This window comes from Artibeus jamaicensis, unplaced genomic scaffold (assembly GCF_021234435.1).
Source record: "Artibeus jamaicensis isolate MK-2021 breed Jamaican fruit bat unplaced genomic scaffold, CSHL_Jam_final contig_464, whole genome shotgun sequence".
Taxonomy (NCBI): Eukaryota; Metazoa; Chordata; class Mammalia; order Chiroptera; family Phyllostomidae; genus Artibeus; species Artibeus jamaicensis.
Genome location: NW_026521842.1, coordinates 17,084,377 through 17,097,733, shown reverse-complemented (window position 1 = coordinate 17,097,733; position 13,357 = coordinate 17,084,377). Strand labels below are relative to the sequence as shown.

The window sequence follows — 13,357 nt, the reverse complement described above, 5'->3', positions numbered from 1 at the left end:
ACCTTAGTTTTGCTTTTATTTCTTAAGACATACTAGGATTTTCAGAGCATCTCTGAGAAAGCTGGGCATGGGGAGGCCAAGATAGTGAGAGTGGTGGTGAATCTCACAGCACCCTGTGCCCAACCAGGCCATGAAAATAGTGTGCTTCTCGTTCAGCTGGGCTTTGAGAGAATGCAGCTTATGTTCTCCAAAACCAGAGGACGAGTGAGGCTTCCAAGTGAGAGAAGACTATCCAAGTTCAAGGAGAAGAGGTTTGGTTCCCTCTGCTAGGGATAGAATGATCTTTCCGCATGTGTCTGCCTGTGCTTAGAGCTTTCCAAAGGAAATGTATTCTGCTCTCAGGAAAGAATTACCTCTCAGTCAAGCAACTGCAAAGGGCTCTTGCATAAAATATGAACAGTTGTCCCCCTCTCTGCTTGTGGAGGGGCAGGATGTCAGGGGTGGGGGAGCCCCTGTGCTTCTTTTGGCTCAGCGGGCAGGCGTGTGCCAGGTAAATACCACCTCGCCTTCTGTCCTGCAAGTTTCCGTGGATGGGCTGCTCTTAGTTCATTTTCCAGGAGAATGCTTTTGTTTTCTTTTTTTACCTTATCCTTCTGGAAATGAAATTCATACTATGTCATCTTTAGTCTTCACTCTGTTTCTACTTTGACTCTAAGTCCAGTGAAGTTACCGAAGTTAAGCATTGACTTCTTAGGGAAAAAACTAAACATTTTATTATGGAAATTATCTCATTATTATGGAAACTTTCACATATGCACAAATCAGAGAAAGCCCCATATGTTCAACACTTAGCTTCAATAATTATCAGCTCATAGCCGGTCTTGTTTCATCTATACCAGGGCTTGGACACCTATAGGCCTGTGGACAAAATCCAGCCCTCTGTCTATTTTTGCAAATGAAGTTTTATTAGGATACAGCCACACTCATTTGTTTACTTATTGCCTATGGCTGCGTTTATGCTAAATGGCAGAGCTGAGTAATTGTGACAGAGACTTTATAGCTCACCAAGCCTTAAAGTACAGGAGTATGCAAAAGGAGGTTTATAGTTGTGAGTACGTGAAACACAGAATTTATTCTTGTATTATTATTTACTAATAATAGTATTATTTATTTGTATTACAACTGTAAACCTATTTTTGCCTGCCCCTGTATTTACTTTGCGGCCCTTTATGAAAAATAGCTGCCACCTGCTGATCTGTAATCCTCACCCACTCTTCCCCCACCACCATCTGAGATTTTTTGAAGCACATCTCAGACATCTTATCATTCTATCCATATTTTGTATATACTTCTTTAAAAAGTTATTTTATTATGCCCTGGCTGGTGTAGCTCAGTGGATTGAGCGTGGGCCTGCAAACCAGAGGATCGCAGTTTGATTCCCAGTCAGGGCACATGCCTGGGTTGCAGGCCAGGTCCCAGCAGGGGACACACAAGAGGCAACCATACATTGATATTTCTCTCCCTCTCTCCTTCCCTTCCCCTCTGAAGATAAATAAATAAAAAATCTTTTAAAAAGTTATTTTATTAAAAATAAAACCACTATAGCCATGGCTGGGTAGCAGTCAGAGCATCATCCTGATATGCCAAGGTTGCTCTCAGTGAGGGCACATATGAGAGTCAACCAGTGAATGCATGAATAAGTGGAACAACCAATTGATGTCTGTCTGTCTGTTTCTCTGTCTCTCCTCCCGTCCCGCTTCCTCTCTGTCTAAAATCAATAAATTTAAGAATTAAATAAAAAAATAAAATAAAACCACGACATTTGTTAACAGTATTTCCTTGCTATCTTCAGAGACCCAGTCTATAATCAGATTTCTCCACCTGTGCTACAAATTAATCATTAACTTTTAACAGGATGCATTGCACACTTGTACTTTGTGTATTTAACAGCACATCTGTTTAAAAGCAGAGGTAACTCTATACGTGTGTTTGTTGCTGCCTTGTAATGTCTCTGGTCTATAAGATATATAGGCCTTGACTTGGTGAACTTTTGGATGGAATCTAAATACGGTGTTTTATAAGGATGGCTGAGGTTTTACTCTTCTTTAAGGATTGAGGTGGGACACTAGATCCAGCTTTCTTATTTTCAGGGTAGTTTTAATGTTTTATTGGGAAAGAGCTTGACTCTACACCCCATGTAGCCTATTAGTTCTTCCTGAGTTTTATGCCCAGACCTGTGAGTCCCTGGCATGCACTTCTGCGATGTAATGGGGAACCCAGAGAAAACAGAATGCTTAAACTTTCATTGCTAGTTGGTGCGAGAAGTTCCACCCAGGGAAGTTTTACCATGGTGCAAGCGATCTGGAGACTACAGATGATCGCAGCAGACTGAGTCACCGAGGAGTGAGAATGAGCCACTGGATTCACTTTATCATAGCCACCTCCTTCTTTCAGATCCCTGGGACACTTGTCGGATGATGAGTTATTCTGTCCAGGAGCAAAAAATACTGGACCTGGAACTAAGGATAGGGGATAATTTGCACTTTAGTTACTGTTAGGCAGTGCTCAGAGTGGAGATGAGGAGGGAGAATGACCATCATAGAGCACAGGGTTGGGGAGGCCTCACAGAGGGAGGCAGATCAAACGTGGTCTTGTAGGAAAGGCTGGAGATGGACTTAAATAAGAAGAGGAAGGTGATCCAGGTTGGGGAACAGTGTGATTGGGAAAGGTATGGCTAAGGAACGATGTGTGGAGCAGTTTTGCTGGGGTGGAAGGTTCATGTAAAACAGAGATGCCCAAAGTGTGTTCAGTAAGGCTCGTGGGTTTGGTGGAGATGCCCCTGGAGCTGAAGAGTGTGAAAGGGGCCACCGGGCCTCCAACCACTGCTCTGTGGCTGTGATTCTGCATAAGGTTTCATCGGATATCAACGCTGAGATCATGCTGCTCAGAAGTTTGAAATTCACCACTACAGGGGACTTCTTACTTAACATGGGGATTGCAAATGTGTTTATTTCTATTCCTTCCTGAAAACTCACCAAAATGGCAATAAAAATATTAAAAAGTTATAAATCATCGGTGATAAAGGCATGGAAGAGAAGTAGCATACGGGAAATGTTAACCAAAGTTGAGTTGCTGATAGATAAATGGCAGAGCCAAGAAAGCTGAAACCCACACCTACAGTGTGGAGCGTCCACCGGGAAGCCAGCTGATTCACGCCGTGGAGCCCTGGAAAGCCTCAGCCATGGGAGACTTGGGGGGTGGGGGTGTGCCTGTGTAATAAAACCAGAAACCTGAAGTCAAGCTTTAAAATTTGTGCAGTTAAGAGTTAGATTCCTAGGCTGTCAACTCTCATTTGCATCCCTCTGTCACATGTGTGTGTAGATATATACACACCTGCACACACGTGCACACACGCATACCTCAACACAGCCCTGTGGCTACTGCTGGCATGAGAAGCAGAGCAGAGTGTGCCTGAGGGACAGAGCTGTAGCTGAAGGCAGGGATGAACTCAGGAAAAAGAGATGAAGTAGGGATGCTGTTCCCAGGCTAAAAATGGGAGAGGAGTTTTTTTGTTTATTTGTTTGTTTTGCTTGGGAAAGTGGCCAGTCTAAGGGAAAAGAGCTACAGATTGTTTTATTTAGGGGTCTTCTAATGAAACAGCTGACTGAAGCCACTGGTTGGCCAACCCCTACCTGGGCACACAGAGCTTCCATCCAGTGGGTAGTGGCTCACTTTTAAATGTGAATGAACAGCAGACAGAGAAAAAGGGACTTGGTGAAAACGATGTAGGGAGTGGAAAAAATACTTCAGAAAGTAAAACCAAATTATAATTTATATCCTCAAAGACTTGGGAGAAAATATGGCATCTGTGAGATGCCATAAGAACAGGAGACCATAAAACAAACCATGTAGGAAAAACATGGCATCTGTGAGATGCCAAATAAGAACAGGAGATCACAAAACAAAACCATGTAGGAAAAGCAAAAGCTTTTAGAAAGTAATATATGTGAAACAGCAGAAATTTGAAAGTTCAGTAGGATTGAAAGATAAAGTTGGAGCTAAGGAAATTGGAAGTTCAGTCTAGGATATTCAACATCTGCACAGTAGTTCTAGCAAGAAAAAAAAGAGGACAGCTAGAGAGTAGGAAATTATCGAAGAAAGAATAAAAGGAGGCTGACAGAACTGAAAGAGTATCCACATTCCAAGGGCCTGTCACATTCTGAGCCCAGAGAATGAACAAAGACCAAAGACCCACCCCAAGGCACATCCTATTGGAATTTCAGAATGCCAGGAGAACAGCTCGAAAGCTTCCAGAGCAAACAAACTGGGTACATGTCAAGGACCAGGAATTAAGAATGTCATCCTTCTTCTCAACATTATGACCCTTAAAAATCTGGTGAAAAATTATTTCCTGCCTAGAAATCAAGTTTTAGTTTTTACACAGAAGTGTGAAATTTGGACTAAAGGCTTCTTCAGACAGCCGGAGTTTCAAAAAATTAACTTTGGTGCATTCTTTCTCAGAAGCGACTACATGATTTACCCCACCAGGTAAGAGGGAACCAAGAAAGAGGTCATGAGATGAGGGCACAGGGGACTCATTCAGAGGCCAGAGAGGTTCCCAAGAGGAAGGTGCAGGAAGATAACTTAGGACAGTAATGTAGAGCAGGCCTGGAGGACACCTGTGTATGCTGGATGCAGGGTTCTGGGAGAGAGAGGCCGCCTGCCCCGTCAGGACCTTGGGGTGCATTAGTGACAGCTTCCAGAAAACCATGGAACACAAAACAAGACAGTTCTTAATTCCACAGGGGAAAATATATAAGTAACGAAATGTATTTATAGCATTCTACAAAGTCATAATACAAACTCTGAATACTGATTTTGTTGATTTTCTGTTTGGGGGGGTGAGGCAAGAGATGGCTTTGTGTGGATTAGGGGGTAGAATACAGTGACTAAATCCTCGTTTATAGTGGAAGGTCCATAAGTAATATCTGAATGGCAGAAGTCCAGAAATCATAGGATAAGCTTGTTACTTACAAATACAGATATGGGTAGTAGCAGAAGAAGCAGGCAAGAGTTGAAAGTGGTTGCTTCTGGGGAGCAGGAATCAGCACTGGGGAGAGGTAGGGCAAGAGACACTATTTTTCTTTATATACCCCTATAGTACCTTTGTTTTCTAAAAATATGTATATGCATATATGCACATACACATACACATGTGATTTCTTTGATGTAAAAAATAGATAAAAATCACTGGTTGAAAGGATTTATGATAAAGGCAGGAAGGTTCCAGATTATCGTGAGCCTTGACTACTAGCTAAACAGCATTGACTTGAGGGCAGTGGGGAATCAGTTGAAGTTCTGAGTGGGAGCGTAAGGGGTCAGCTTGGTATGGTTCTCCTGATGGCAGTTGATAGGCTGGACCAAGTGGGGAGGTTAGTTCTGTGATAGTTGGATATAGAAATGCAAGTCAAGGGCAGAGAGGTAACAAAATAGGAAGCTCTTGGGCCTATTGGTTTATTGACAGAAAAGGAAGAGTCAGGAATGATGGTGTGGTTTTACCCCTGGGAGGAGGACTGAAGACTGGGAACTACTTCTTTTCATCAAGTTCCTTTTTTGCGGGTTTAGGGAGAAAGTTGTGATGTTTAGTTTAATCCAAAGGGAGAGCAGGTCATGAAGGTCTGGCAGTCTCATGGGTGGAATCCAGACAGAATCTGGGAACTAGCCATGATGCTCGGAGATGCTTGCGGAGAAGCTATATCCAGGGAGGCTTTGAATTGAAAAGAATCATTGATGTGGTTGCAACAAAAGTCATCTGGGAGTTTAATGCTGAAAATTGAGGAGGATCCAAACTGAAGGATGATGGTTACTGGAGTAAGATAAGAATTCAGAGAAGATGAAAAGAGATGGTAGTCAGGGAACAAAGATACTCCAACAGTTTGGAATCATACAGTACAAATCTGTGTTGGGTTCTCTTTGCAGTGGGCTAATAATCCTAGTTTCTTCAGTGATGTCTCTTTTTGAAACCTCTTTCCTCTCTACCCTTTTGTACTTAAAATCGAAAATTTCAAGCATACACCAAATTTGAGAGAATAACAGAATGAATCCCTTTTAACCCTTACCTGCTTCTAACAATAACATTTTGATTCATCAGCTCTCCCAGGAAAGGGGGGCCAGTGAATTTTAAAGCAAATCCCAGACATCATATCCTTTGATCCATGAATATGTCACATATGTCTCTCATGGATTGGGTGTGTTTTATTTTTAATAACCAAAATACTATTATCCCACACAACAAAATTATCACTATTTCCTTATTTCATATTATACCCAGTCCACATGTCATTTTTTCCAGTTGTCTTACAAGACAACTTGTTTTTATACTTGATCTGTTTGAGTCAGATCCAAACTCAAGATCAAAACATTGCTTTTGGCTGATATGTTTCATAAGTCTCTCAACCAATAAGTTCCCCCACCCTTTCTTATTTTTTTCAGGCCATTTATTTGTTGAAGATCCTGGGCATTTGTCTTGTAGTTTCTTGTAGTCTGGACTTGGCCGATTGTGACCTTGTGGTGCTGTGTAATATGCTTCTCTGTCTCTCGTCTTTCCTGTAAGCTGGTAGTTAGATATGGAGGCTTGATTAGATTCAAATTCACCTTTAAAGTTGACAGATTAAGATAATTTGCATGCAGTGAAATATTTCAGTACTGTTTACAAAACTCAGTACTGTTTGCTGAGTTTTGACAATGCATATGCTCGTGTAACCCACACCCCATCAAAAGGTAAAACATTCCGTCACCCCATGAAGGCTCCTTGTGCATGTGAAAGCACAGTTAAATCTATGAAGCATGGCTGAGGTTTTTACCATCTACTCTAGCCCTTCCTTGCCCATGGGTGTTTTAGGACCAACTTTGGAAGGGTTGTTACTCACTAAAGACAGCGTGGAGATTCTTGCTATTATTTACACCAACCTTCCCATGCAGCATGTTTCCACTGGCACCTTATATCAGGATCATTTCAGTTGCCAGTGAAAAAACGTGGGATCCAAATCTAGGCTTAAACAGTGAAGTGAATTTATTGGCTCATTTAACAAAATTCTAGATGTAGGTCCTGGTTTCAAGTGAAGCCTGAACTGATGGCTCAGTGATATCACCAAGGGGCTGGATTTTTATCCTCCTTTCTGCTCTGCCATCCACTGGGTCAACTTCATATTGTATTTGGGTCCAAGATGCAAGCCAGTCACTCCCAGGACTGCACGCTTTCTCAGTCAAGAAAGAGACACTGTTTTTCTAAGAATTGCTAGCAAAATTCCCAAGGTTTACCGAAAGACCAGCATTTGCCCACTTCTGATCCAGTCAGCAGTTCAGCTTCTAGGTCGATGTAGAGTCACCCTCCCCAGAACAATATAGATGGCCTAAATGGACATCAGGAGCTAGTGGTAAGGAGGGATTGGTTTCTAAGGATGCAATCATCTAAGGCTTCCAGGGGTGTCCAACCTGTGGCACCAGGGTTGCATGTGGCCCAGGACGGCTATGAATGCAGCCCAACAGTAATTCATCAGTTTACTTAAAACCTTTTTATTTTGTTCATCAGTTTTTGTTAGTGTTCGTGTATATAATGTGTGGTCCAAGACAACACTTCTTCCTCCATTGTGGCCCAGAGACACCAAAAGATTGGACACCTCTGGAAGCCCCAGAAGCCTCCATGATTGGGGCCTGCCTTGCTGTGCTTCACCGGAGCAGCCAAGCTCCTATGCCAGATGCCAGTTCATCCCTGCTTGGCCTATCCTTGTCAGCCATGCTGAGATTTTGCTAGAATTTGAAGGGAGGGGTGGGGTGGTCACTTTGTTCATGCTAAGCTTAATGTTTCCAGCTGGGAGAAACGCACAGACCCTCGAGGCAGGTTTTACTATGTGGACCACAACACTCGGACCACCACCTGGCAGCGCCCCACAGCCGAGTATGTGCGGAACTATGAGCAGTGGCAGTCGCAGCGGAATCAGCTCCAGGGCGCCATGCAGCACTTCAGCCAAAGATTCCTCTACCAGGTGAGAGGGCAGAACGTGCAGCCTTGCATCATCTCCACTGACCTGTTTGGTGAGCAGGGAAAATGTCAGTACTCTAACCCTGGAGATTTTACTCATCACAGTGAACTTCCTCCAACTCCAGTGTTTCTAACTTAGGAACTCAAGGCCCAGCCTCTGTGTCTGTCTAAGGACTCAGTAGTCTGCAACTAAATTCACCATCTTTTTTCTAGCACTGGATTTCTCTTCTGGCCATTCCTTCCAAGTCCATTAACCCTGACTTGAAACCTGAAGGTCAGCTGTGACTTCCCCTGTAACTCAACTTTTTAAATCAAAGCAGCCACACAGATCCTTCTCTTTCCACTGCTATTGTGTTTCTGTAGGACTTTATTATCTGACAGATACCCAAGGGATGGCCAGTGGGCCAAACTGGCCCATGCCTGATTTTGGAAATAAAGGTTATTGGCACATACACATGCCTTGTAGTTTAGCAATTGACTGTGGCTGCTTTCACACTGTCATAGAAGAGTTAAGTAGTCACATCAGGGACTCTACCCCATAAAGCCTAAGATATTTACTGTCCGAACCTCTGGCCTAGGTCAGCCTCCTGCTATCTGATTGCAGATTTTTCTTTGCCCCTCCCAGATGAATGGTTAGGATGAACAATTCAGCTTCTGAATTGTTCTCTCTGCTAGGGTTCTTTCTCCTCCAGTCCATACTTCCTGTGCCCACCAAAGCGACTGCTCCGATATTTTCAGATATCATTGTCATTTTATCATTTAAAAAAGTCACTGAGGAGGGTTTAAGGAAAGTGGGGGTTGCTCTACATTTATTACTGTCATTTTTATTACTGGCTCAAAAACTTCTGTGGTCGTTACTTACAGAATAGCATTTATATCTTCTTCAGGATTCAGAATGCTGAGGTCCTCAACTGTCTAACCATTTCCCATACTGTGAGCCCTCTTAGCACCTTTTTCCTGAGTCTCCATTCCATTAGAACCTCCACCAGTAACCTGGTAGTTGGGGCAGCCCAACCACACAGCCTCTTTGGAAGGAAGAGGGGTGATTCCCAACCTGGAACTCTGATTGCATTTTCTCAGAGCACCTTGAACATGAAGCTTGTGATCTGCACAAGATGTGGTGGGTTGGAGGTTGGAAATATTTTGAGCTGGTTCACAATATTTAATCACCATGATTAATCCACATTGTTTCTATTTGAAATGAATTTTAACCCCACAATTCATTTCTAAATCAGATACTACCCTAGTTTGATGCTCAGAAAATCTTTTAATTCCATTTAAATAAGTAGAGTTTATTATCAGCTTTGCCTGCCTTTGCAGCTCTTTCTCTGCTCTCCCAAAGCAGAAGCTCCACCATCAGCCATAAGGCGAGGTGACATCTTCCTGGGCTGGCTTGTCCCCTCTTCTGTCTGGGGGCTAATTGCTCATCACATAGTGAGAAAACTGCTGAGGACCTCAGTTTCCTTACTGTGGACGAGCAGAAAGCACGATATTTGTGATACTGAGTTGCCTCCAACAAAGAGCAGCAGTAATGGCCTTGTGGTCTCCCAGGTGCAGCACTGCTTATGTTCTATACCAGGCCTTTAATTCCACAACCCCTTTCATAGAAACCTGGCATCCGGTTCTAGCCTGCTTCAAAATTAGCTGGGCTCTGCTCATTTTCTGCATTTCAGAACTTGTTCTTCTTGAGCTGGGCCCCAAAGACATTACCTGCCATTTTCTTGGGTGGTTGTGGCTTGCAAACTGGGAAGATCTGGGCATCTTTGTCCTTTGGTTTAGAGACAGGGACACATTTTAGGAGTCTCACATGGTTCTGTCTCCTTGCTTACTCAGCTTCTCAAATTAAGAAAGAATCCATTAAAGCAATTTTTTTTCTTCTGTACCATGTACCAAGTAGGTTCTGTAGGTTGACTGAGGCGTTTGGTGTGTGAGAGGGAAGATTCTGGAGTTTGTGTTCACTTGGTCTTTTGGCATATTCATTCCACGTACCTGCCTCTCTCATTTCAGCATGGGCCTGCTGCATCATTCTGGGCCTGCAGAGGAAGAACTTTGACTTGGAAGAGTTTTGACTAGAAGTAAAAATTAAGTGCTAAAAATTTTCTCCTGATGAGATCCCATTTGTTTATTCTTTCCTTTATGGAATTCTATGTAGCAGAAAGAAAGAAGGAGCTCCTACCCTTTGCAACAGCGTGGATGGAACTGGAAAGCATTATGCTAAGTGAAATAAGGCAGGCGGTGAAAGACAAATACCATATGGTCTCACCTTTAACAGGAACCTAATCAACAAAACAAACAAACAAGCAAAATATAACCAAAGACACTGAGATTGAGAACAGGCTGACAGTGACCAGAATGGAGAGGGGAGGGAATTTCAGGGGAAAGGTTAAGGTTTGCAGGAACAAGTATAAATGACACATGGGCAATTATAAAGCAGGAGGGCAGGGTGTGGAAACAGGAGGGAGGTGGGGAGAGGGGGGGTTAGGTTGGGGTAGGGGGAAAGGCAGAAAACTGTACTTGAACAACAATTAAAATTAAAAAAAATTAAGAATAAAGCTACCTTATGACTCAGAAAAAAATTTTCTCCCTGAGTCTTCTAATACGGTTTTCTCAGCTTTGGTTGGGGATTCAGGAGGCTCTAGATAGAGGCAGTGGTTCTCTTTTCTCCCTGAAACAAAACTCATACTGAAGAACCTGGAGGGATTCTTATCTGTGTCAGATTTCAGTGTCTCTCTGTTGAATTACCTCCCAACCGGGTTTGGTTTGCCCTCTCATTTGCTATGGTGCCATGGCCTGGTTACAAGAAGAGTCGCTTTCATAGAGTTATTTTGGGGTTTGGCGTTGGCCCAGGATTTGACTTGGTAGACTTAAAGGGCTGATACTATACCAGCGGCTTCCCCTTCTCCTCCTCCTGCAGGGCTGAAAGCAAGACCTGCTCTTTGCTGTCCTGCAGAGAACACAAAATACAGTTCGAAATGGAAACCAAGGGAATCCCAGATTGCAGACTCCTGCAGTTCCTTCCTGCTGTCTGCCTCAACACATACCTTTTTCAATCTGCTATTGTTCCCTTATTTCTGACATGATTTTCTTTCCTAACTGTCCCTGGCCCCCGGTGCCTTTGTTGCTTGTGATCGTAATGCACACACTTGTGTTCACCTGTGCATTTTCACTCTGCCCTCTGTTCTGGGTTTCCACTGTGGCCCACCAAGGATGCCTGGCCTGGCTGTGCGCATTGTGTATTGGGACAGGACCCGTCTCAAGCTACCACTATTTCTGTGACACCTTTTCCTTTACTCCCACTTTGGTCCTCTCTTAATAACTGAAGGAGCTATCTAATGCTGGCAGGACTGAAGCAAATCATTTTGTGGCTGCTGTTGTGAGGACACCAAATTGCATTATCCAGAAATAGACAGCTTGGTCTTAATCTGAGGAGGGCCCCGCTGGATTGAATTCTCAAGTACCTGAGTTCTATTCTGCACCTACTGGGTGTATCCTTTTAGAAAAAAAGGAGTCTGCCTCCCACACTGTAACCTTTATGCCCTTCCCAGAGCCTTCTTGCCCTCAGTTGTATTTGCTAGACATTCTTCATTTCTGAGTTTGTATCTTAAAATATTACTGGAACTTAGTGCTTAGTCCCTGAGGGACTTGAACTCACGTGGGCTGTCTGGCCCATAGCCTGTAAGCCAGATCTCCCAATCCAAGGACACTTAACAAAAAAATTATTCAACAGAGTTCCTTTCTTTTCATTTATTACAAGACAGTAATAAATGAAACTGTCTTGTCTGTTAGAGTCACTTGCACATCCTAGGATCTCTCTTCTGACTGTAATCCCTCCATGCCCTTTTCTTTGTGCCGTTCTGACATTGTGCCAGATAACACTGGGGAATCCCTCACTTCAGGGAAATGTGGTTGCAGAGACGGGGCATTTGGTTGGCTCATTAGCGATGTTGGATTTTCTGGCCATGATGTGTAGCTTTTATTTTTGTTTCTCCTTGGCTCTGTCAACTTTCTTTTCTTGTTTTTCAAGTTGTACTATGTACATTAGGGAAGAAAAATAGTCAAGCACTTTGCTTTAACTCTAAGAGGTAAAATCCTTGTGAGTGTTGGCTTCCAGTGACTCCATTTCATGTGCTCATGTTTATTAATCTCTAGTCTCTGCCCCTTACCTCTCAGCTTCCTCTTCTCTCTTTTTACAGGTGTTGGGGGTATGAAGTTTGTGACATTGAAAAGTTGAGGATTAAGAAAAGGGCTGGCCCTGGCTGGTCTGGCTCGGTTGGAGCATTGTCCTGTGACTGGTTTAGTTCCTGGTCAGGGCACATGCCTGGGTCACGGGTTAAATACCCAGTCCAGGCACATACAGTCTGTTGTCCAGGTGCATATGGGAGGCAGCTGATCGATGCTTCTCTCTCACATTGATGTTTCTCTCTCTTTGTTCTTCTTTCTCTAAAATGCAATGAAAAAGTAACCTTGGTGAGGATAAAAAAAAAAGGACTGATAATTCCTTTTTAATCTTCTGTATTTTGTGTACTAGTCTAAGTTCATTTTGATAAATAATAGAAACTCACTTGGTTACACTAAAGCAGAAAAAAAATTTATCAAATGCTAATTAACAGAACTAACAATGATGAAGAACCGAACTCCGGCAAGAAAACCAGGTGTAGGCAAGGAAAAGGAACAGTTTGCATAGGACATTGCCCCGTCCTTCTGCCATTAAACACTTGACGTTCCAATGGGCTGTGGGCTCTGCTGCAGTAGTGAGGAGTCTCCAGCAGCCCCCATGCTCTCATGCCAGTCCCTGCAAGTTCAGTGTGGAGCATTGCATTGGCTGTTCCTAAGTCGTGTGCCTACACTCTAGATGCCATGGTATTGGGAGGGAATATTTGCTAGTTGATAAAGATTTTTGTTTGTAGCTTAATGCCGGTCACAGAGACCGTCAGTAAAGACGTTTGGTCTGTTGATTTGTATGGTTAAGCAAAAGATGCCTGTTGGTCCACTGAAACCCAGTTGGTACCAGTTGGGAGCTAATTTAACATTGGAGCTACTGAATGCTTTGTGGATTGTCCACTCATTCCAAAAAAGACCTGAAGCAACAAACAATTTTGGACCAAATACCTCTCTTAAATTCTTAAAATGACCTTTTCTGTAGTTCTTCCCTTCTGCAAGGACATTGCTACAGCTAGGTACTTACCCCACGGCATTGTATTTGGTGCCATTGTCTGAAATGCATGCATGTTTCACATGTTAGGTCCTTTCTGTTTTCAAATGCTTCTGTACCTACTATATCTCTGAGTGAACTACAAAACAAACTTGGAGGAACTTGGATTTTGTGAAATGCTGCACCCCACCCCAACAAAATGACGCCTGTGAAGTTGGGAGATC

The 13,357-nt window shown here is 43.1% G+C and overlaps 1 protein-coding gene across 4 annotated transcripts in view; it reads left to right on the top strand.

The window, feature by feature from the left end:
• WWP2 (WW domain containing E3 ubiquitin protein ligase 2) overlaps window positions 1-13,357 on the top strand; it is a 150,792-nt gene that overhangs the window by 121,611 nt on the left and 15,824 nt on the right. For all 4 annotated transcript variants that reach the window (XM_037162639.2, XM_037162640.2, XM_037162641.2 and 1 more), the window contains exon 10: window positions 7,811-7,985. In XM_037162639.2, coding sequence (XP_037018534.2) covers window positions 7,811-7,985 — 175 coding nt within the window. The remainder of the gene's footprint in view (window positions 1-7,810; window positions 7,986-13,357) is intronic.